The sequence below is a fragment of the Pristis pectinata genome, chromosome 25 (assembly GCF_009764475.1).
Source record: "Pristis pectinata isolate sPriPec2 chromosome 25, sPriPec2.1.pri, whole genome shotgun sequence".
NCBI classification, from domain to species: Eukaryota; Metazoa; Chordata; class Chondrichthyes; order Rhinopristiformes; family Pristidae; genus Pristis; species Pristis pectinata.
In genome coordinates, this window is record NC_067429.1 from 32318463 (window position 1) to 32341574 (window position 23112).

The 23112-nt window shown below is 41.3% G+C and overlaps 1 protein-coding gene across 4 annotated transcripts in view; it reads right to left on the minus strand.

Annotated features, from left to right (window-relative positions):
- LOC127582868 (KAT8 regulatory NSL complex subunit 1-like) overlaps positions 1–23112 on the minus strand; it is a 148827-nt gene that overhangs the window by 22059 nt on the left and 103656 nt on the right. For all 4 annotated transcript variants that reach the window (XM_052038479.1, XM_052038476.1, XM_052038477.1 and 1 more), the window contains 4 exons: positions 17814–18009; positions 13527–13692; positions 3410–3592; positions 2107–2256 (listed from right to left, as the gene is read on the minus strand). In XM_052038479.1, coding sequence (XP_051894439.1) covers positions 2107–2256; positions 3410–3592; positions 13527–13692; positions 17814–18009 — 695 coding nt within the window. The remainder of the gene's footprint in view (positions 1–2106; positions 2257–3409; positions 3593–13526; positions 13693–17813; positions 18010–23112) is intronic.

The following is a 23112-nucleotide window of genomic DNA, read 5'->3' on the forward strand; positions in this document are numbered from 1 at the left end:
CCACTGCTGTCTCATGGCTCCAGAGACCCAAGTTTGATCTTGACCTTTGGGATGTGGGAGTGACCTCTATAACACTACAAATCTGTCTTGGGTCTTAGTCTGATCCCATCTAAAACTCTGTACTTTTGTTCTGGTGCTAGTTATCTCTCCCATTCCTTTGTGGACCTTTTCTTCCTCTTCATAGTTCACCTGCCAAACATATTATTTTAAATCCCTGAACACAGCACTGCTGCACTCAGAATTCAGTTTGGAAAGCTGTAATGCAGTGAGCAACATTGTCAAAACATTAACTTCAAAAGTTCCAAGTTTATTTTAGATTATGATTACCACTGAATATTGTCAGTTCAAACAAACAGTAGTCACTAAGGGTCTGAATTACTCTCAATCACCCTGCTGAACCCAAATTGGACTAACAACTTCCCTCTCCTCATAACATGCAGCACTTCATGCATCATTTCATGCACGTTATTTATGAATACATGCATGAGACTGTTTTAGCAGCCAGCATCCTCCTGAAGCCGACTATTCTTCTTTGCTACATGATCAAATTTAGCATCATCTGTAGTCCTTGAAAGGAACCAAATCTAGGTCCTTCATATATTGTGGTCCTCTTATCAGCCACCATCATATACAACTCTAGTAACTTCCTACAGTCTTTTGCTATTTTTCTATCCATGTTGCTACTGTTTAATCCCGACTTCAATTTTGACATTTGTTGTTATATTGACAAACACCTTTCAAAAGTCCATACACCAAACGCACAACCTTCAACTCTCTCCATCACTTGAACAAAAACTCAACCAAGTTAGTAAAACAATTTACCTTCAATAAACTGGTGCTAACTTTAATACATTAATTGACACTTGGAAAAGCACGGATGTGTATATTAACTACTCCAGTAATTTGCCATATTTTCTCCGGCAGTAACAACCTCAGGCTAACTGTTAGCAGCGGCAGATACAATTACGTTTCTTATCGCTGGGTTTATCCCTCTGCTATTTTGTTTTGAGTAACATGAAATATTTGCAATCCTCCAGTATAATGCAAGATATGCAATCAGATGTAATTGGAAAAGAGCGGCTTTGTGGCCACAGCCTTCACAATGCCAATCCTTACTTTCTTCAGTTATCCAGTGACTTTGACTCCGAAGGCAGCTAACCTTGTGATTTATCCTCACCAAAATTGCAACTACCTTCTATTTTGTTAGATTGGCAATATGCTCTAGCAATTTGCAATTTTTGTCCCCCCACTTAGTACCTCACTCTATCGTGAAGGGTGATGCCTCTACAAGAATATGTCCTTTTTAGTCCATAATCAGCCATACAAATTCTTCCACTATTTGTAGAAAACTTATAGCTTTGCTAATAAGATCATTATGTTCAACCAATGCACCAGATCCACAGATTGCCAAGGTGCGTTTGCAAAATGAATAGGAAACAAAAAAAAACTTGTGCTTATTCCATCTTGAATGCAAAATGCTCGACACCTGTTAAGTGAACACGAACACACTGCCAGGTTTGCAGTCAGTTACAAACAGTGTGTATTTGCTGTGAAATGGAAGTGGTTACACTTCTACCTTCAACCAGCCTTGTATTTTCTCCAAGAAAGCATGATACACGATATGCCAGATAAATGTGAAATGTTGAGAATGGATAGTTATTCAAAGAAACGTGTTAATAAGCTGCATTGTTACCAGGTTGTTTACTGCTCTGTTGCCAACATGCAACACACACCAGAAATAGTTCAGTCCTGGTAAGCCACAACCAGTAGACCTCCTGGGTTTTGTTCAATATACACCTGCTTATATTAACACTCACAGTCTCAGGATTGACAAGCATCCAAACTCCAGCAGTGTGGTAATAGCAGATTTCTGCTGGAAGTGCCAGAGCCCCTGCTACAACGGATGATTTAGTGTCACTACTCTCTATATAGGCGGAACAGGGGAGCATGTAACAAGCTGCTTGTGTTGATACCAGTTACTCCACTTCTGAAGGAGGAGGTGGAGGATAGAAATCATTGCTTAAAGATTAAGCACAGAAGTTAACTGTTAGCACCTTTTCTTCAAATCGTTAAGCTTTTTACAGTTGAGTCAGACCCAGGACGCACCTTCCATTACTTCTGATGAAGGTTCACGCTGTCTCCTTTTGTTTAGGAATCTCTCCTGTACGTTAGCGTTCTCGAACTTGGAGACTGACAGCAAATCATCAAAATGCTGTTTAAGTGTCTTCTCTGTGCGATTCTTATTGTAGACATACTCTGCAATAAAGCATACTTTTTCAGTCCATAGCTATGTCTCGTACAGTCTGATACTTGCTCCCTTCGCTGGACTTTTAAGTTGCTTATAGCAGGGACAGGAACTGTCAAGAATCATTCCAAATCAACTCCAAGCTCAGTCAGATGCACTGATCTTCAATTTAATCCCACTACACAACAGATTCCAACTGTTAAGGCAAAAATCACAAAGCCTTCCCATGCAATATAAATGAGCACTGAACTCATACTAAATACCTGGAATTTTATAACCAGAGAGGACAAAAGCTAAACAAACTTTAGCTGTGAATTAACAAAGTTGATTATGAGTATTTTCAGTTCAAGGTTTTATCAGACCAGAACGGGAAAATAATCACCACAGATCCACTTAGGAGCCTGTGAAACAGCAATCAGGAACTTGGGTGAGGCGGTTTAAGAATAAATTAATGAGTGACAAATCAAATGAGGAGCTTTCTCTGCTGTTAATTGAAACAGCGGTGCTTATTTGTCTCCAGTGAAGAACCAAAAACTTAGGTAGTTAACAGCTTGTCTCAGCAACTGAAAGCTGCAATTACAACCGTGTCCAAGTTCACATCCCAGCTTTACTATTTTGTTTTTAAAATGTACAGTTCCATGTGGTCAGTAAGCCCAGTGTTAACACATTAATGACCCTATTCTTACATAATAGAATAGCCCAGAAGGCCATTCAGATCACCTTGCCCATGCCAGCTGTTTAAGTCATTCAACGTCCTTCTGCTCTTTCCCCAAGGACGTGCAGTTTTGATTTCCCTTTTCCTAAAAATATATCCAATTCCTTTTTGAAAGTTACATTAGAATCTACTTTTCACAGTGCCTTTCAGAGCACAACTCACTATAAAATGCAAAATAACCCTAAGGCATTGTTCTTTGAAATTTTCACTGTATCTGTGTCCCTTCATATCAAGTCCTGGTCACAGGAGGTGTTAAGTATTTGTTAATTCATCTATTGGTACTATTGGTAGAAAGGGGTCTCAAGTGAAAGTTAATTGTTAGCATGTGCAAAGCCAAGGTATCAATATTTAATGGTAAGTTTGATTTGTTATCATTAGGTATCTACTTAATTTCAGCAAACCACAAAACATGCCTCTAGTACTCAGACAGCACCGATCCTGATACTTACTTGCTGATGCGAGTATGGAGTTGGTCAGTTTTTGCTGCGCTCTCCGGGTTGGATCTGACAAACAAACTGCTGATAAGCCTTTGTGTTTTAGCAACAGCTTTTTGGAAGCTTTGCTCTTATCCAGTGATTTATTCTGTGGATAACCTTTAAGAACAGGTTGCAAGTGCATATTCAGTGGGATATCTGAGGAGAGAGCAAAACAAAATACATTCACATCCTTCCATGCTCCTTGGTTGTGCAATGATCTGTCTTTCCAGCAGATGGGAGTATTAGGCAATGATAGTTTATCTCTGTACAAATCAAGTCAGGGCAAAAATTTCAACCAGAAAATATACTTTTGTCCATGCATTCTCCCCCCTTAGGAAGGTGCCTGTATTAACAGTCCTTTCGTAAGCATTCCCTCTACATTTAGAGCACATTCTGAGATAATGCAGCATTAAAGCACATTCACCATATTAAAATTGAAGAAAACCAGCATGCCAGAAACATAACATGCCAACTTAAATTGTGTACCACCTCGAACCTTACCCTAAAATAGATTAAGCTGTGATGGAGAAACCAGTTCAGACACATTAGTGGAACTAATTCACGAGATACTCAAGTATTTTAAATAAGTAACATTTGACCAAAAATGTGAAGTACACTGTGCAGAAGTAATTTTATCTTTACAGTAGTCTGATGAACTTAGAACAAGAATCTTAAGAAAATGTTCAGAACTGCACACAAATTGAAATCCACACAATAGTTTACTCTGCGACATGTTACTCCGCTCCAAGTGGAGGGGAGAATCTGTGCAGTGTGCTGCAGCCACCTGGCGGTATGCAAAACTGCAGAATAAGACAACGTTCAAACTATTGCAGATATGTTAGCTGTGATCAACACACAAAGCACCGGAGGAACTCTGTGGGTCAGGCAGCATCTCTGGAAGGAAATGAAGAAAAGATGTTTTGGGTCAAGACCCTTCCTCTGGATTGGATGTTGTGGGAAGGAGTAATTAAAAGTTACTGAAAACAGGTTTCTGAAGATTAAGAAATCCTTGCTAATTGTTTATTTGAACACAAATTCAAATCAGATTATGTCCAACTGAATACAGGTGAGATTTCAAGGGTAGGTTTAGGAAAATACAACCCCAAAGGCTGAATAGAACAGTTCAGACTGTGCTGTTCTGAATGATAGTACTTTCACCAGTTTGAGAAGCTTAAGAGACCAACTGCAGCTACATTTTGTAACCCTTCTGATATTTCAGTAAGGGGGGGGGGTGGTCAGGGGAGAAAATCAGGTTAATGTGGTGGATGGAAATTAACTTATGGCCAGAAATTCACCTTCCATTTAACTTTAACAGTTGCATTTCCAGATAGTGTTATTTTAGGTTCTACTTTCAGTTCCAGAGCAATAAGAGAAACACTAGTTTCTTACCCATCTTACTCCAAGCATACAATACTCTTTTTAATTAACAACTTAGTGCAAATTTCTCCTGTGTGCAACCCTTGTGTAATAACAAAGCTTCTCCATCCTGCTCATTGTTCTGGCCATAACTCAGTACAGGCTTCTAATAAGATACAAGCCTCATGTCACAGCCTCAGGTGAAGATAATAGATTCCACCATTGTGCACGAGCAAATTTGCAGCAAAGTTGCACTGACAATTGATAAAGTTTTCAACTGACTTCAGTTTCGAAGCACATTTCATTTTTTGAGAAAAACAAAGTTTTGGTCAGAAAGGGTTTGGAGTTACAAGTAACTTTCAAAAGTTGCCTGTCCAAAGCAAAAAAATTGTACAAGTTTAAAACAAAAAGCACAAAGATGTAGTATGTTGAAATTACTGAGGAATTGAACTCCTGAAAAGAAGGGAAATAATATTCGATGGCATTCAATAAACATTCTCAAATGCAATGTGGGATGATTCAACAAGCATTTGTATCAGAAGTTCAAAATCTGGCTTATTCAGAGGAGAGTTGGGGGTTACTGATGACAGAAAGCTCGGTAAGCAAGGGAAATTCCATCAGTTTATGTGGATGGCTTGCAGATTTCTGTATTTCAAGATTGTTATGTCCTCAGTTTGGATCCAAACTATGGAGATTTTTGCCTAGCTTGCCTGTGTGGCCCCAGGTTCATTAAAAATCTGGACTGATTCCACTTCAACAACAGTGCACGGTCTTGCTGCATATGATACAAGGCTCAGGATGGCAGATTTGTTCCTGGCCAGCTTTTGTTCAGTGCTGGATGCCACAACTGTGTTGTTTATGGAAGGCTCAGCTGTGCAAGTTTTGAATCACCTATTCTGGACCAAGTTTCTGGCTTGGTAAGACATAAATGGCAAATAAAATGGTTAGTTATGGTTACAGGTCTACCAACAACAGAAAAACTAGTACATCCAGTTAACCAGAAATAAGAGCAACAAGCAAAAGCAATATGATAATCAGGGAACATAGAACAGCATAGAACAGGCCCTTCGGTCCATGATGTCGTGCCGACATTTTAACCTGCTCCAAGATCCATCTAACCCTTCCCTCCCACATAGCCCTCCATTTTTCTATCATTCATGTGCCTATCTAAGAATCTCTTAAATGTCCCTAATGCATCTGCCTCCACCACCTACCACACTCTTGTGTAAAAAAAACCTACCTCTGACATCCCCCTATACCTTCCTCCAATCACCTTAAAATTATGCTGTTAAAAAATCATGTGTTAGCAATTTTCTTTCTGGGAAAAAGTCTCTGACTGTCCACTCGATCTATGCCTCTACCATCTTGTACACCTCTATCAAGTCACCTCTCATCATCCTCCTCTCCAAAGAGAAAAGCCCTAGCTCACTTAACCTATCCTCAGAAGACATGCTCTCCAATTCAGGCAGCATCCTGGTAAATCTCCTCTGCACCCTCTCTAAAGCTTCCACATCCTTCCTATAATGAGGTGACCAGAACTGAACACAGTACTCCAAGTGTGGTCTCACCAGAGTTCTATACAGCTGCAACATTACCTCGCAGCTCTTGAACTCAATACCCCGACTAATGAAGGCTAACACACCATACACTTTCTTAAGGGGAGGACATCTTCATATAAAATGGCCAAATCAAACTGGTAACAGCCTGGAGGATGAGTTCAAATAATACATTGAGCACAGCTTCTTGGAGCATGCCCATCATGAAATCAACAAGAGAACAAACTATTTTTGTGTAATGAGAAAAAACTAGCAATATTAAAGTAGTGGCTCAAGGAGAAAGTGTCATATTGTAGACAGTTTGAGAAGGACAGAGTTCAATTTGAAAAGAGTCTTGAACCCATAATGTCACAGCAAATGGTGAACCGCTCAGACTGATTGGGAAATAAAAAGGTTTGCTTACAGATAAACAATGATAAACTTTGAGAAATATTTCAATATTTTCAAACATACATTCTATTGAGAAATTAAAACTTCATCCATGGCTAACTAAAGTTATAAGGACAACATTAAATTAAAAGCTTAATCTCGCCCGCAAGAACAGAAACAAGGAGTATTTCAGAAAACACCATGTCATGACAATGTTAAAGAGGGGAAGACAGAAGAAACAGGCAGTTACAGGAAATATAGAAAAGATTCTTAGAGTATCTACAGCTCAAAATCAAAGATAGATGTATAACCCAGAAAATATGGGAAATAAAAAAATGATTACAATATGAAACAAGCATTTTGTTTAATGCATCACTCTACAAGGTGTGATCAATGTAACTGAGAGGATTATAGAGACATTGAATGCAATGGTTGAAACCTTCCAAAATTACAAATTCCAGAACAATCTATTAATTAACAAACAGCAAATCTAGCACTGATATTCAATAGGGGAGAGAAAACAGGTACATGTGGGGCATATGGCCTGACATTATCTCACTTTATAAAACACAGAAGGATTCAGTCTTCTGGGGTCTCCAAGTGCAATCTCACCAATATCTTGTACAGTTGTAACATTATGTCCCAACTCTTGTACTCAATGCCCTGACCGATGAAGAAAGTGTGCCACTTTCTTAACTACCCTGTCTACCTGTGCCGCCTCTTTCAGGGAGGAATGTACTTGTATCCCCAGGTCTCTCTTTTGCAACACTCTCCATGGCCTTTCCAGTCACTGTGCAATTCCTGCCCTGGTTTAACTTCACAAAATGCAATGCTTCACACTTGTCTGAGTTAAATTTCATCTGCCATTCTTTTGCTCACTTTCCCAGTTAATCTAGATCCTATGGTAAACTTAGACAACCTTCTTCACCAACCACTACACCACCAATTTGGGTGTCATCCACAAACTTACTAACCACGCCACCTATATTCTCATCCATATCGCTGGTATGGATGATAAACAGTGGAGCCAGCACCGATCCTTGCAGCACACCACTGGTCAGGTGGTTGCACCCTCTGGTAGGGTCATCCACACGTTGTTGAGAAAACTTACTTGGACACACTGAAGAAATTCTACCCCATCCAACCCTTTCACACTTTGGCAGTCCCAGTCAACAACAGGGAAGTTAAAATCACCTACCATTACAACATACTATTCTTACAGCTAGCTGTGATCTCCCAATATATTTGCTCCTCTAGTTCCCGCTGACTACTGGGGGGGGCCTAAAGTACAATTCCAACAAGGTGATCATCCCCTTATTTCTCAGCTCTACCCATATAGCTTCACTGGACAATCCCTCAGGAATATCCTCTCCAAGTACTGCCATGACATTCTCCCTAATCAAAAGGAGGAAATCATAAGGGCAAAAAGGAGGCATGAGATAGCTTTGACAGAGAAGATGAAGAAGAATCATAAGAAATTTTACAAGTACATTAAGGGAAAAAGAGTAATTAGACAGAGAATAGGGCCAAAGTGGCCATCTTTATGTGGAGCTGCAAGAGATGGGCGAGGTCCTCAGTGAGTATTTCTCCTGTTTTTACTGTGGAAATAGACATGAAGACTTCGGACTTTGAGATAGTTAACAGGGAGGTCTTGGGGATAGTCTGCATTATAGCAGAAGGGGTGCTGGATGTCTTAAATCATATGAATGTAGATAAAATCTCCAGGGCCTGATCAGCTATATCCAAGAACACTGTGGGAAGCTAGAGAAGAAACTGCGGGAGCCCTGGCCGATATATAAACATCATCAACAGCGATGGATACTGTCAGAAAACTGGAGAGTGGTTAATGCTGTGCCTTTATTTAAGAAGGGCTGCAAAGAAGAACCTGGGAACTATAGACCAGTAAGCCAAACATCTGTGGTAGGTACGTTACTGGAAGGGATTCTGAAGATATACAAGCATGTGGAAAGACAGGGGTTGATTAGGGAGTCAGCATGGCTTTGTGCATGGAAGTGCATGCCTCATGAACTGGATTGAGTTTTTTTTAAAAAAAAGTAACCAAGTCGATGAGGGCAGGGTGATAGACGTGGTCCATATGGACTTAAGGCCTTTGATAAGGTTCTGTATGGTAAGCTGCTATGGAAGGTTAGATTGCATGCCATCCACGGATACACAATTGGCTTGACAGTAGAAAGCAGAGGGTGATGGTGGAAGGTTGTTTTTCAGACTGGAGGCCACAACTAGTGGTGTTCCCCAGGGGTTGGGGCAAGGCCCATTGCTATTTGTCATCTACATCAATGACTTGGATGAGAGTGTACAAGGCATAGTCTGTAAGTTTGTAGGTAATACTAAATTAGGTAGTGTCGTTGACAGTGAAGATTTATTAGGATTTACAGAGGGATCTTGATCAGCTGGGTAAGTGGGCCGAGGAATGGCAAATGAATGGTAGGGCCCTGGGGAGTGTTATCGAACAGAGGGACCGAGGGGTATAAGTACATGGTTTTATGAAACTGGCATTGCAAGGTGGGCAGGCCGGTGAAGGCAGCTTTTTGACACGCTGGCCTTTATCTGTCAGGGCAATGAGTATGGAAGTTGGGACGTTACGTTGCAGTTGTACAAGACGGTGTTGAGGCCATATTTGGAATGGTGTGTTCAGTTTTGGTCACCCTGCTAATAAGAATGATGTCATAAAGCTTGAAAGAGTGCAGAGGAGATTTACGAGAATGTTCCCAGGACTCGAGGGACTGAGTTATGGAGAGAGGTTGAACAGGTTGGGACTTTTTCACAGGAGCGTAGAAGAATGAGGGGTGATCTTATCGTGGAGTACAAAATCACGAGGGGCATAGATACAGGCTTTTTCCCAGGGTTGGGGAATCGAGAACGAGAGAGCATAGGTTTAATAGGAACCTGAGAGGCAACCTTTTTCACCCAGAGGGTGGTCAGTGTATGGAACGAGCTGCCAGAGGAAGTAGTTGAGTAAGGTACATTAACAACACTTAAAAAGGTACTTGGATAGGAAAGGTTTAGAGGGAATATGTGCCAAATGCAGGCAAAAGGGACTACCTCAGGAGGGAATCTTGGTCTGCATGCACGAGTTGCACCGAAGGGTCTGTGTCCACGCTGTATGCAACTACCCTCTTCTCTTACCTCCACCTCTATCACGTCTGTATCATCTGTACCCTGGAACAATGAGCTGCCAGTCCTGCCCATTCCGTGACCATGTTTCTGCATTAGCTAAAATATCCCAGTCTTATGTAGCTGCTAAAGTATCCCAGTCCTATCCCATGCCCTGAGACCATCTGATTTACCTGTCAGTCTTCTTGCATTAAAATAAATGCAGTTTCGTCCATCGGAGCTCCTGCCTACTGAACTTGCTTGCTTTAACTGCTATATTTGCCCCAATTTTCTCATCTGCCACAGTTCTGCTTTGGGTCCCCACCCTCCAGCCTGACTCATTTAAACTCCACCCCCCCCACAGCACCAGCAAATCCCCCTGTCAGGTTATCAGTCCCCCTCCAGTTCAAGTGCAACCTAACCCTACTCAATGCCGAATGAAGGCCACCATGTCAAATACCTTCTTCACCACTCTGCCTATCTGTGATGCCACTTTCAAGTTTGTTCATTATCATAGGCACAGAGAGCATAAATAAAATGCCATGAAAATTAGCTTTTTGCAGCAGCAGCACAGCACATTACACACGTGATAAACGTGTTAACAAACTTAAATTAACATAAATTACACACAACTTGCATGAAAAAATAAACATAATGACATGAGCGCAAATTGAGAGAGACAGAGACAGGGAGACAGAGACATAAACATAGTCTGAGGTACTGTTAGGATTTTTCAGGCTGGTTCAAGAACATGATGGCAGTGGGGAAGAAGCTGTTGTTGAACCTTGAGGTGTGGGTCTTCAGGCTCCTGCAACTCCTGCCTGATGGCAGAATTGACAAGAGGGCATGGCCTGGATGGTGGGGGCCCCTGACGATGGATGTTGCAAACTACATACCTATATTCCAGGGCCCTTCTCTTCCACAGTGCTCCCCAGGGCACTACCATTCTATCCTATCCTCTATTGCTTTCCTTGTTTCAACCCTCACTTGCTTGTGGCACCAGGAGTAATCCAGAGATTACAACCCTTGAGATCCTGCTTTTTAACCTTCTGCCTACATTCACTCTGCAGGACCTCATCCCTTTCCTTACCTATATCGCCAGTACCAATGTGTACAAAGACCTCTGGCTGCTCCTCCTAGAGGACATTCTGCAACTGCTCAGAGACCTCTTTGACCATGGCATCTGGTAGGCAATATACCATCCTGGAGTCTCGCTCATGGCCACAGAGTCTACTGCCAGTCCTCCTAACAAATCTCCTATGCTCTCGTCTCTTATCTCCCCTGCTGTGCATCACAGCTAGTCATCATGCCACAGACCTGACTGCTGCTCGCCTCTGTAAAGCCACCACCCTCACCAACTGTATCTAAATGATATACATTAGTGAGGGGAATGGCAATAAGGGAGTCCTGCACTCTCTGCCTACCCCCTCGAGCTTTCCTGGTGTTCACCCAACTACCTGCTGCCCGAATCCAGAGTGCTACCATGTGCTCAGATGGAAAATATGATGCTGCTCCACAAGCCTACATTGTTGGCACAGTGTAGGGAGCCAAAGACAAAGGTCAGAATGGAAGTGGGATGGACAATTAAGATGGCAAGGGATTGGAAACTCTGGGTCACCCTTGTGGAGTGAAGAGGTTAAAAAAGCCATCCAACAAATCACTTGGCTTGTTCTGAGCTGGGCAGATTTCCAGATTGCTTCCCTTAAGCTGCAACCCCCACCCCCCTCGCCTTACCAAACACACACCCACACACACTTGAATACATTCTGCAAATCCTTCCTCAAAGTGGGGTCACAGACAAACAGAAATCATGCTACAATGAAATCCAAATCGGTCTGCTTTGAGTGGATTAAGGAGATGCAGAAGATCATTCAGGAAAGACATGGGCCTCATCCTTTTTCCTGACCAGAGCCTCAATAACCATCATCAGTCAATGTTGCCCAGTTCTGCCAGCCTTGCCCTTTACTCTAACAGGAACATGCTGTCCTTGAATACTCACTCTCATTTTTAAAAGCCTCCCACTTGTCAGACATCCCTTTATCTGCTAACAGCCTCTCCCAATCAACCTTTGAAAGCTCCGGTCTGATGCCATCAAAATTAGCCTTGCCCCAATTTAGGACTTTAACTTGTGGACCAGCCCCCTCTTTCTCCATGACTATTTTAGAACAGTCACTGTTCCCATAGTGCTTCCCCACTGACACTTGTCACTTGCCCAGCCTCATTTCCCAAGAAGTCGAGTGTTGCCCCCCCAGTATGTCGTCTACGTATTGCTTGAGAAAACTTCCTTGGACACATTTAACAAGTTCGTCCCAGTCAACGTTAGAGGAGTTAAGATCACCTACTGTAATATATTAATCTTTCAACCATCTGGGATCTCCCTACATATTTGCAACTCTAATTCCCACTAACTATTGGGTGGGGTGGGGGGGGGGGTGGTATAGTACAATTCCATCTTAGTTCCTAAGTTCAACCCATATAACCTCAAAGGAAGATCCTCCAGGAATATTCTAAGAAATGCAGTGATGTTCTTCCTTAGCAAAAATACAACTCCCTCTCCTCTCTTACCACTACCTCTATCATGTCTGTAGCATCTGTACCCTGGAACACTGAGCATTGAGGTAAATACAGAAAACAATGTGAACAAAAATGTTCCAGTTGCAACAAGAGAAATGTTTAGATAATTTGCGTCACCAATGTTTGTTGAGGGTTAAGATTGACCAGGACAGTGCTCAAATTTCTGCGGTTTAAACTCTGCCTACCACCAAGCCAGGGATGATAATTAGAGATCTTTGAGTCCATGGCACTTACTGTAGAACACTCATACCACTTCCATCAATAGCCATCATTGCTTCACTTCAGAGAATAATATAAAACACCAAATTTATTAAAGACATACAGATTTGAAACACTTTGTTAGTTAGCTGATCACCACCTGGGAAGAATGGACGAAGACAATGGTCTTCGAGGTCCTTACTCAAGGAACATAAAGAAAGAAAACAAACTGGGGGTCCCAACACTCCAGGGAAATTAAATGATTCCTTCCTGCAGGCCAGAAACTTAGCACCTTTCTGTGGTCACACTTCACTTACACTCAAAGACACCACAAACAGTAAAATACGTGGTACAATACTGGCCAAAAACATGAGAACACTTCCCAGCTATTTATTCACTGCTTCTGTCAAGGATAAATGGATGAAAATGACAAAAACATGCAATGTTTTACATACTTGGTAATTGGCAGAACACAGGAACTAGAATGCAACCTGCTATCTATGCTGTGCAATGAATATAGGGATAACCAGAGTACAAGTGCATCACAAACTGGAACTTGGACAACATAATTTGAAAACAATCTGAAGACAGCAAAAGGCAACCAGGATTCAAATTGGAATAGAAAGAGCAATTTACAAACTAGCAATGACATGTTTTGAAACTTGAAAGCTGACAGTGTACACATTGCTGCATTATTACTATACATCTGGAAAAGATGTAATCGCTAACTGAAACATGATGTTAACAAGAACATATACTAACAGCACACAAGCTTTGCATGCCAAAATGCCTACAATACAGCGGCAGCTGTAAAATCACAGTGGTCTCAGACCCAGATAATATGCTCAGTATTTCAGAAATGTAACTCATACTTTCATCTGCACCCATTACATAGGTCGAGATGTCATTTTCAAAGAACTTACCATCACAGAATGACAAGACTGGGTGTAGACAAGCATCTAACAATGCAAGCCGCTCTGACATGGGCATGTTGTACTGATTTTCTTGTGACTCAGAATTCTTGGAGCCACACATAATACACGATGTTGTGACATTACAGTTACACTTCACTGTAAGAGGGTACTGGTTCTGCAAATAAGTAAGAAGTAAAACAGTTATGAATTACAGAAAACACAGGCATTCCTGGAAAACAGCATCACAATTTTCTGTAATGCAAAGCCTTGTCATCTGCGCATGTGTCACAAAACTTGAGGTGAAAAGCAACATTGTGTTTATTTACCTTTATTCCCCCACCCCCTCCACAAGAACGAGTGAATTTCGTTCCTTATCTCAAATTTTTGGGTAGTGATTCATGAATTCTATAAAGATGAATTTCCATTACCAGAACTGCCATAATACAGGAGCAGGGTGTGGGGTGGGGGTTGGGGGGGGTCACCTGCATTATGTTTCCCAATGTATACAAGAGTATGAATCTTATCATTTACAGATACAGTACTTTTCTGCTCCAATTATCAGTGTACTATAGACAGTGCACAAAATCTTCCATGGCAAAGGTTCATTACATGTCCTAAATTAGCACTGAAGACACAACAGTAATCTATGTCGGGGTAAGTACATGATGCACAGCACTTAACTTTCACCTGACATTGGCTAGAATATAAAGCAGCAGGAAAGGGTACAGCATAGTGGGCAATCAATGTTCCATTTTGTTTATCCTGCTACCATTAAAATTCATATAAAATCTTGCAAGTTATCAACTTGTTCATGAAATTTTCATAACCATTTTCCTATTACAGAAGTCAAAACACATCCACTTTCAAGAACTCCCATTGCTGAATTGCAGTTGTGCCTATAAAGCTTTGATTCCACTTTACCCAGGCCAGGGCTCTTCTGATCCCATTGAAATTGGTCTAACTAATAGACTATTTTACCTGGAAGGGGTCTAATACCCTTTTCCATCATTATTCGAAATCTAATGGCATAATTGCTCTCTCTTAGATGCTCCCCCACTTGATCATGTTAATTTTGTGGAACCAAGTCCAGCTATGTCACTTTTCTAGTTTGGCCAGGCCAGGAACATAGTGATTAAAAAAAAGTGCTTCTGAACGCACTCCAAAAACTGCTCCGCCTGGATTTGCATCCAAGTCCCCCATTAGTCCTACACTATGGCATTTACGCATCTCTGCAATTTCATACAACAGTACAGCATAGGAACAGGTCTTTTGCCCAAGATCTCTGTGCCAGCCATGATGCCAATTTACACTAATCTAATCTACCTGCCCATGATCCATATCCGTCCATTTCCTGCACGTTCATGTGTCTGTCTAAATGCCTCTTAAAAGCCACTATTGTATCTGCTTCTACTGCCTCCCCTGGCAGTGCATCCCAGGCACCTACTACTCCCTGCATATCAAAAACCTTGCCTTGTGAATCTCCTTTAAACGTTCTCTCTCTCACCTTAAACCAATGCCCTCCAGTATTCAACATTTCCACCCCGGGAAAAAGACTGTCTACCCTATCTATCCCATTGATAATTTTATACACTTCTATCAGGTTGCCCCCTCAGCCTCCGACAAATTTATTCCTTACTATCCTTCCCATTGCATGTTGGCAATAGGACAGAAGCAGTAGACTTACTGATTTACCTAACCTCAAGGAGCCTAACAGTTCCTGAGTCTTTAAGCTCATTTAAACTCACCAGGGCTGCTTTTTACGCTCTTCTTAAAATCAAATATTATCAGTTGCTTTAACTAAACATTGCACGTGCACACAGCCAACTTTCAGAACACACTAGAAACATGTATGCCATAGAGAAAGCAGCCATTCTGCCCACTGGGATCCTTCAATTCTTTCAGTCATGCTCCGCTGCTTTTTTATGAAAGATCATTTTAGGAAAATGAATCGCAGACAAGGCCAGCCTAATTGCCTTCTTGAACAGCTACAGTCCTTCTGGTGAAGCTACTTCTAACATCCAATGATGATCAAGTACCACCACCACATTTCCAGGTTAGGATAGTGCACAACTTGAAGGTAAATCTGCAGATGTGGTGCTGCCATTTACTTGTTGCCCTTGTCTTTTTTGGTGCTACAGGATTCAGCAGTGCTGTCAGAGTAGCCTAGGAAAACAGTTGCACTGCATTCTGCAGGTAGTAGCCATTGTGTGCCGGTGGTTAGAACCGATCAAATGACTGCTTTATGCCGGCTAAATATCTTTAAGTATTGAGAGACCTAGAGGAAACCTTGCAGATGGGAGTGTCCCATGCACTTGTTGTATTTGTCTAAGTGGTGCAGGTCATGGGTTTGGAAGGTGTAGCCAGAGTGGCATAAGTAACTGCAATGCATTTTGTAAATGAAATGCACCAGACTCAAGACCTGGGTGATGGAGGGAATCAATGTTTAGGACGACAAATGAGTTTTCAATCCATTGAGCTACTTTGTCCAGGATGGTGCTGGGCTCTGGGTATTGGAGCTGCACTCATTCAGCCAAGTGGAGTCAAGAAGCATACTTCCCCTGACCTGTTAATAGGCAGGAGGAGAGTCATTTGCCACAGGATACTAAGCTTCTGACAGGCTCCTGTCGTCCCGTTAAGTTCTCCAGGATGTTAATGGTGATGAATGTTGGTAATACATTTGAATATTAAGGATTTGTGACTGAGCTCTCTTGTTTGATATGGTAATTGGCTGGCATGCGTTTTGGTGCAAATGTTACTTAAAATCTCCAAGCAACAAATTGCCACCAGCTCATTGCCCTTCTCAAGCTCAGCAGTCCAGGAATTACCATTTCTGAAAAAAAACTTCATGAGAAATTTTCACCCAGACATTAAAAACCTGAAATTCCTTTTTTGGATAATTGAAACACCTGAACTGCAGTGGTTAAGGAAGATGGCATTTTTAAATGAACAATTAAAAAAAAAACTGCAGATGCTGGAAATGTAAAACAGAAAATGCTGGAAATGTAAAACAGAAAATGCTGGAAACACTCCGTTGGGGCATGGAATGCACTGCCTGGGGCGGTGGTGGAGGCAGGTACATTGGTCAAATTCAAGAAATTACCAAATAAGCATATGGAGGAATTTAAAATAGAGGGATATGTGAGAGGAAGGGGTTAGATAGGTTTAAAGGTCGGCACCACATTGTGGGCCGAAGGGCCTGTATTGTGCTGTACTGTTCTATGTTCACTCAGCAAGTTTCTCTTCCCACAGATGCGCCCGGACCTGAGTAGTTCCAGCATTTTTGGTTTTTATTGTGGCATTTTCAAATACAACCTAGGATGGGCAAGAGACTGATTTTGCTGCTCACACCCATTTCCATCAATTAATTAGAAAAATTCTGTAAATCATGATTAATTGCCCCATCCACCTTTATTTCTTCCCTATCTCAGCCAACCAACCTCAACTATCCATTTCCTCGCTATTGTCCTTTCCAAGGAGTTCTTAAGGCAGTACCAACTCTCAAACATTTAAGATACTTGCTTTCATACAATTTGCTCTTAATTTGCACCACAATTCAACTTTCTTTGCTGAAAGGGTCACGCTCAACTCCTCATTAGCCAGAAATAATTGTTTAATTTTGTAAATGTCCTCTCATCTTGAAAACTTCAAATAAGCCATTTCAAGTTATCTCTTTCAAACAAAGGAATGCCACTACCTTCTTGTATGTGCTCCCTGTAAATCCATGACTTTAAAAAAAAGATTACCAAATTAACTGTAGTGTACTGGGCAATGTCACTACCCCATTGTGAAAAGCAGTATTTTTGCCGCTTCAGGGTTGGCAAATCACTTGGAATGCCAAAAATTTGAAAAAAAGGTACATTTTTCAGGATTCCATGGAAACCATGATTAATATAAACATCAAGGGTTTGGGCTTTTACTGCTTCTCCAAACATGTAACACTAAGCACACCACAGAAGTTTCTCACTTGCTTACAATTTTAATTCATTGATATGAGTAGCTCATACAAAACAATGTTTCTGTTCATATTTTAAGATTCCCAACTGGGAGTGAAACTACTTGGCCCATCTATGCCTCTGCTGACCAACCTAATACCAACTGCTCTGCCACAACCTTGAGCTTTCATCAGATACCTGTAATTTGCTTCAACATTTCCACCTCAGCCATTCCAACTGATAAGGTATTTATGTCTCTCTCTACTGGTGCTCATTAACAATTTTAAATGAGAGGGTGTAATCTGAAATATTGTAAGTGAAGCAGGTTACCATTTTTCATTTACTGCAAAATTTATCTACTCACCTTCTGGTTGAGTGGCTGAATATTATTGGGTCTGATGAGCCTCCGTTTTTTACAAGTTAGTAGTGGACGAACTCGCGCTGCGGTGCAGGTAGTATTGAGGGATACAGGCAATGCATTCAACCTCTGCTTTTTATTTAGTCGCTCTTCAGCATCTGAGCTGTCAGCTGAATTGCTGTCAGGAAGCAAGCTATGAACGCTGCAAGGAGGAACACAGTATACACAAGTGTTAAGGCAGAGTTTGCTTCAATAGTTTAATTTTAATACAGACCACCATCATCTAACCCATCTCCCATATTGTGAACAAGGGGCATTCATACAAAACGCACTGAAATATTTTCTCAGCTGCACAATGCCTCGCCAAAGCTCAAATTATAAATCCAACGCTCACCGACAGGCTAATTTTTAAGAGGCAATTTCAAAACTGCAAGAAGATAATCAGCGAAGTTGAACTACCGATTCCATCCTTGCAGTAACCATGTGCACATCAGAGCTGCAATGGAGCCAATTTTAAATCCATGTTCTGCTAAACAATCTGCTTACATTAGCCAACACCTCATCTCAAAAAATCTGCACTCAATCAGCTCTCTACCACTCTATCCTGAACATAAAAGTTTCATTCCCAGTCCTATTTTCAAAGAGTGCCAAGGCCGCATAATTTTAGATAAATGAGCACTAATTATTTGTGAACTACAGGGCAGTGCTGGATTTTCATTTCTTCCACCAGATGGAAACTGCCATACCAGGGAAAAGATAACATTCAACACAGCAACGTCTAAAAAAAACAGCAAGTTATACCACAACTCAGAACATGTTCCAGTTTCTGTCAATATATTCATAAAAATGGGTGCATGGTCAAACACCATGCAGTTACTCTACACCAGGATAGCAAATCTAATATTGTACCACACTACAGTAATCATGAACAGGCTGCATCATGGAAAGAAGCAGAGTCACATTCAATTCCCCACAGTCATTGCCTAATCTCAGTGGTACTTTCAAAGAGAAGCTCCAAACTCCATTTGCAGTCTTGGCAAGTCACTGAGAAAATACAAAGGTTCTTTAGAGTTTAAGGTATGAATACTAGCTGAGGCAGATTATCTGTCTCTTTGAACTTGTTCTGCCATTCAGTAAGATAGGGTGCCTTAAGTCTATTTTCCTACCCTTTACATCCTCAGATATCCTTAGAGACTTCAAAAAAATTGATCTAAACTTGGAAATACTCAAAAGCTATGCATCCGCAGTCCTTCAAACAATTTCAAACAATCTCTTTTCATCTATTTTAAATGGCACTCTTCTGAGATGATACCCCTCAGTTGTGGTAATTAAACCTAAAACAAAAACAAATGCTGGAAGAACTCAACCAGTCAAGCAGCATCGATATAAAGAACATTTCACGTCGAGAACCCTTCATCGAAACTGATTTCTGTTTTTGTTTCAGATTGCAGTCCTTTCAAGACATGACCGCAGAATAGCCAACAGGGAAGTGTGAGGTGCACCACTGTCCTTACGTTCAAGTCCACAGAACCCCAAACGTTGCAGCAGAGGTGGATATGGTGGTGAAGCAGCATGCTGGCCTTCATAGAATACAAAAGCATGGAGGTTGTGGTACAACTGTAGAAAACTTTGGTTAGGCCACAGTAGGTGTGCAGTTCTGGTCACCACACTATAGGAAGGATGTGATTGCACCAAAGAAGGTGGAGAGAAGATTTACCAAGATGTTGCCTGGAATGGACTGCACAGAAGGGGTGGGGGAAGCTGAAGGGTATACGAAATTATCAGGGACATAGATAGGGTAAAAAGTGAAAACCTTTTCCCCCTACACCAGGATCATCTAAAAGAGAGGACTTTTGCTCCAGATTCTAGCATCTGCAGTCCATTGCGTCTCCCTTTTACTATTCCACTGCAAAGTCTCTTCATGCTATGCCACTTTGAAGAAGCTTTCCTCCTCTCTTAAGGGAGATCTAGGAGACACTCTCTCACTCCTTCCACTGTAATTTATACAGCTCTCCTGCTCTTCAACCATGGTCTCACCCTTTACTCTCTACTACAGCCATGTGTCCTTCCTTGGTACTTACCTTCACAGCTACCTCATCTCGCGTGGCTTCCAGTTGCATCTCCAGGCCTCATAGTTTGGTCTCAGCCAGGATCTCGGGTACTTACACTATTATTCGCTTTTCCCAATAGCGTTCCATTCGTGTCCTACGTTCTACCCTCTCTGCTCTGTGTCATCCACACACTGGGTCCCCTCCCCCCCCCATTGTTCCCATCATTTGGTTCCATGCTCCATCTTTCATTCCCATCAGATTCCATCATCTGCAGCCCTTTGTTGTCTCCACCTATCATCTCCCAACTTCTCTATTTCCACTCTTCCTCTGTGATTTCTACTGCACATTTCTACAGGTCAGCAGTAGAAATCACTGAGGAAGAATGGAAATAGAGACAGGCTGGGAGGTGTGCCGATCAGCCTTCCTCACCTGAATCCACCTATTATTTGCCAGCTCTTGCTCCACCCCTATCTTTCAGTCCAGATGAAGTGTGTCTATCCCAAACATCGACTATCTATTCCCCTCCACAGATGCTGCCTGACCCGTTGAGTTCCGCCAGCAGTTTGTTTTTGCTCTAAAACAGTGCTTGGATTTAAGGTGAGGAGGTTGCAATCTGCAATGCACTGCCTGTTTAGTTGAGACAACATTTAAAATGCATCTAGATAATCACGTTAATTGCCAAGCCATAGAAATCTATGGTCTAAGTACTGGTAAATGGGTACTTGATGGTAGGCATGGTGGGCCAAAGGACCTGTATCTTGTCTGACTCTATGAAATCAGTGCCTGCATTTCTGGGTTTTATTTGGATTTTTGAAAGGTGTTTGAAAAAGGTCCCAAGTTGAGAGAACATGGAACAAGAGTTTCATGGCTTGAGAATCAGTTATCAGTCAAAAAGCAAACAGTGGGAATAACAGGATCCTTTTCAGGTCAGCAGGCTATGACTAGCAGGGATCAGTTCTTGGGCCACAAATGTCGATAATCCATAACAATTTGGCCAGATCTGCAGGTTTCTGGGCATCAAGGAAATCAAAGAATAAGGGAGCAATGCTCCAAAACGGCACTGAGGAAAAGTATGATCTTGGTGATGGCAGAGCCAACTCCTGCTCCTTATTTCTTGAGTTTTCATTCTAAATTTAATTCTTGCTAATCTTGCTTAATTGCTCTTCATGTGGCAATCAACTCATCCCAGGAACAATCACGCCATTTACACTGCATTCACTCCAAGGCTATATATCCTTCTTTTGGTGTAGAGATCAAAATTACACAATCTCATAAAGTCTTGTTTGCTTTTATAGTCCAGTCCCTTTTGCAGTGAAGGCCATGCGTCTTTCTGGAAATGCCATACTGCTGTGTTTACTTCTTGCATCTCATGAACCAGTAGACCATTCAGCCCCTCGGGCCTAATCCACTATTTGTTCACTAAGGTCCACACTGATCTTTCACTTCAGTACTTCACAGTACTAATCCTATATCCTCTGATTCTCTAAATAATCTAAAAATTCTAACCACTTCTGTCTTAAATATTCTCAAAGACTGAACCGCCACAGGCCCCTTGGAAAGAGAATTCCACTGATGCACTGCTCCCTGGATAAAGAAATTTCTTCTATCTTGAATGGTGCACAATTTGAGAATGTGACCTTGATTCTCAACAACCCAGCCACGGGGGAACATCTTGCCTGTCCAGCTTTAATAATTTTCTGTTTTTTGTGTTTCAGTGATATCACAACCATTGTAAACTTCAGAGTGCATTGACCCAGTCTGCTCAATCCTTACACAGAAACTTCACCCCACATCCCATCCCAGGAATCAATCTGGCAAACCTTTGTTGCATTCACTTAATTACTTGGGTAGGGAGTCCAGATTTGTACACCGGTTTTCCAGGTAGAATCCCACCAATATCTTACATTTTTGGCAATAAAACATGCTTACTACGATACTCAGACCCTCTTGCAATCAGGTCCTCTGCACACAAATATTTCCAAGCTCCTGGCTAGTTGAAGGATAATTTTTCTATTCTTTGCAGCAAATTGCTTCCCACGTTCTCCCACATTATACTTTATCTGTCACCTTGTTGCTTTTTTCACTGAACCTATCCAATTCCACTTCTGTGCATCTCTCTCTCAATTCATTTTGCCCATCTAGTCTTGCATCAATCACGGATATGTTACACTTTGATATGAACTCCAAAAGCTTAAGGCCAGTACTGACTCCTGTGGCATTCTACTGATAATAATCTGCCAATTTACAAATGATCCATTTATTCCCATTCCTGGTTTACTGTCATTTAACCAATCCTCTATGTTATTCACTAACTCTATGAGCCTTTTACAAAAATCCTTTTTCCGTGGTGCTATATACAAGGCCAGAGCATATTCCACCTACTGGAGTCAGTGGCACCCTTTATCTGGGAGTTACATTCTCATTATGCCCAAAATTATTAGATTTGCCAAACACTACTTTCCTCTCAAAACATGTTAACTCTGCCTGATCACATTTTCTAGATGCCCTTTTATAACAATGGATTCCAGCATTTTGTCCACAAGACATCAGGCTAACTGGTAACTTCCCATTTTGTACCTATAATGTATTATGTTAACTTTAGTACCTCCCAATCTATTGGGACTACTCCAGAATCTGGAGAATTCTGCAAGATCACTAGTGGATCCACTGTCTCTGCAGTCACTCCTTTTATAACCCAAGACTGCAGGCCATCAGGTCCTGGGCATGTGTACATTTACTCATGTTAATTTACCGAATTCTTTTTCTTTTGTGGTATTGCAGAGTGCGAGTAACAAATGCAAGTGCACAACACAATGGAATTGTGCTAATTGGTAGATATTTTGGTAAGATGAGCTACAACATCAAGAATGCAATGTGAGAGCATCAAGAGATCACCAGACATGATGTAGCTTCAGTGATTTGTAGTTATTTGGCACAAATAGTTCAACACAGTGATTATGCACACATGCTTACAGTGGAGCCTGTTAGGGTTCTGCTTTAGGAATTAGTGATGCAGCAAGCAGAGATGTAAATCCCATTTATCGACTTGAGTATACGACTTGTAACAAAAAGTAACAGTGATAGAGCACATTGGGAAATTCTATTATCTAACATCCCTATATTTAAATATATGTATCTGGTTCTTAGGAAGGAAGTACATTTGAAATTGAAGTTCAAAAAAAAATGAACAATTCGTCATCACGAACTTGCTCCAGCCATGTTAAAATGATTACTCTGTTCAAAGCAGTTAAATC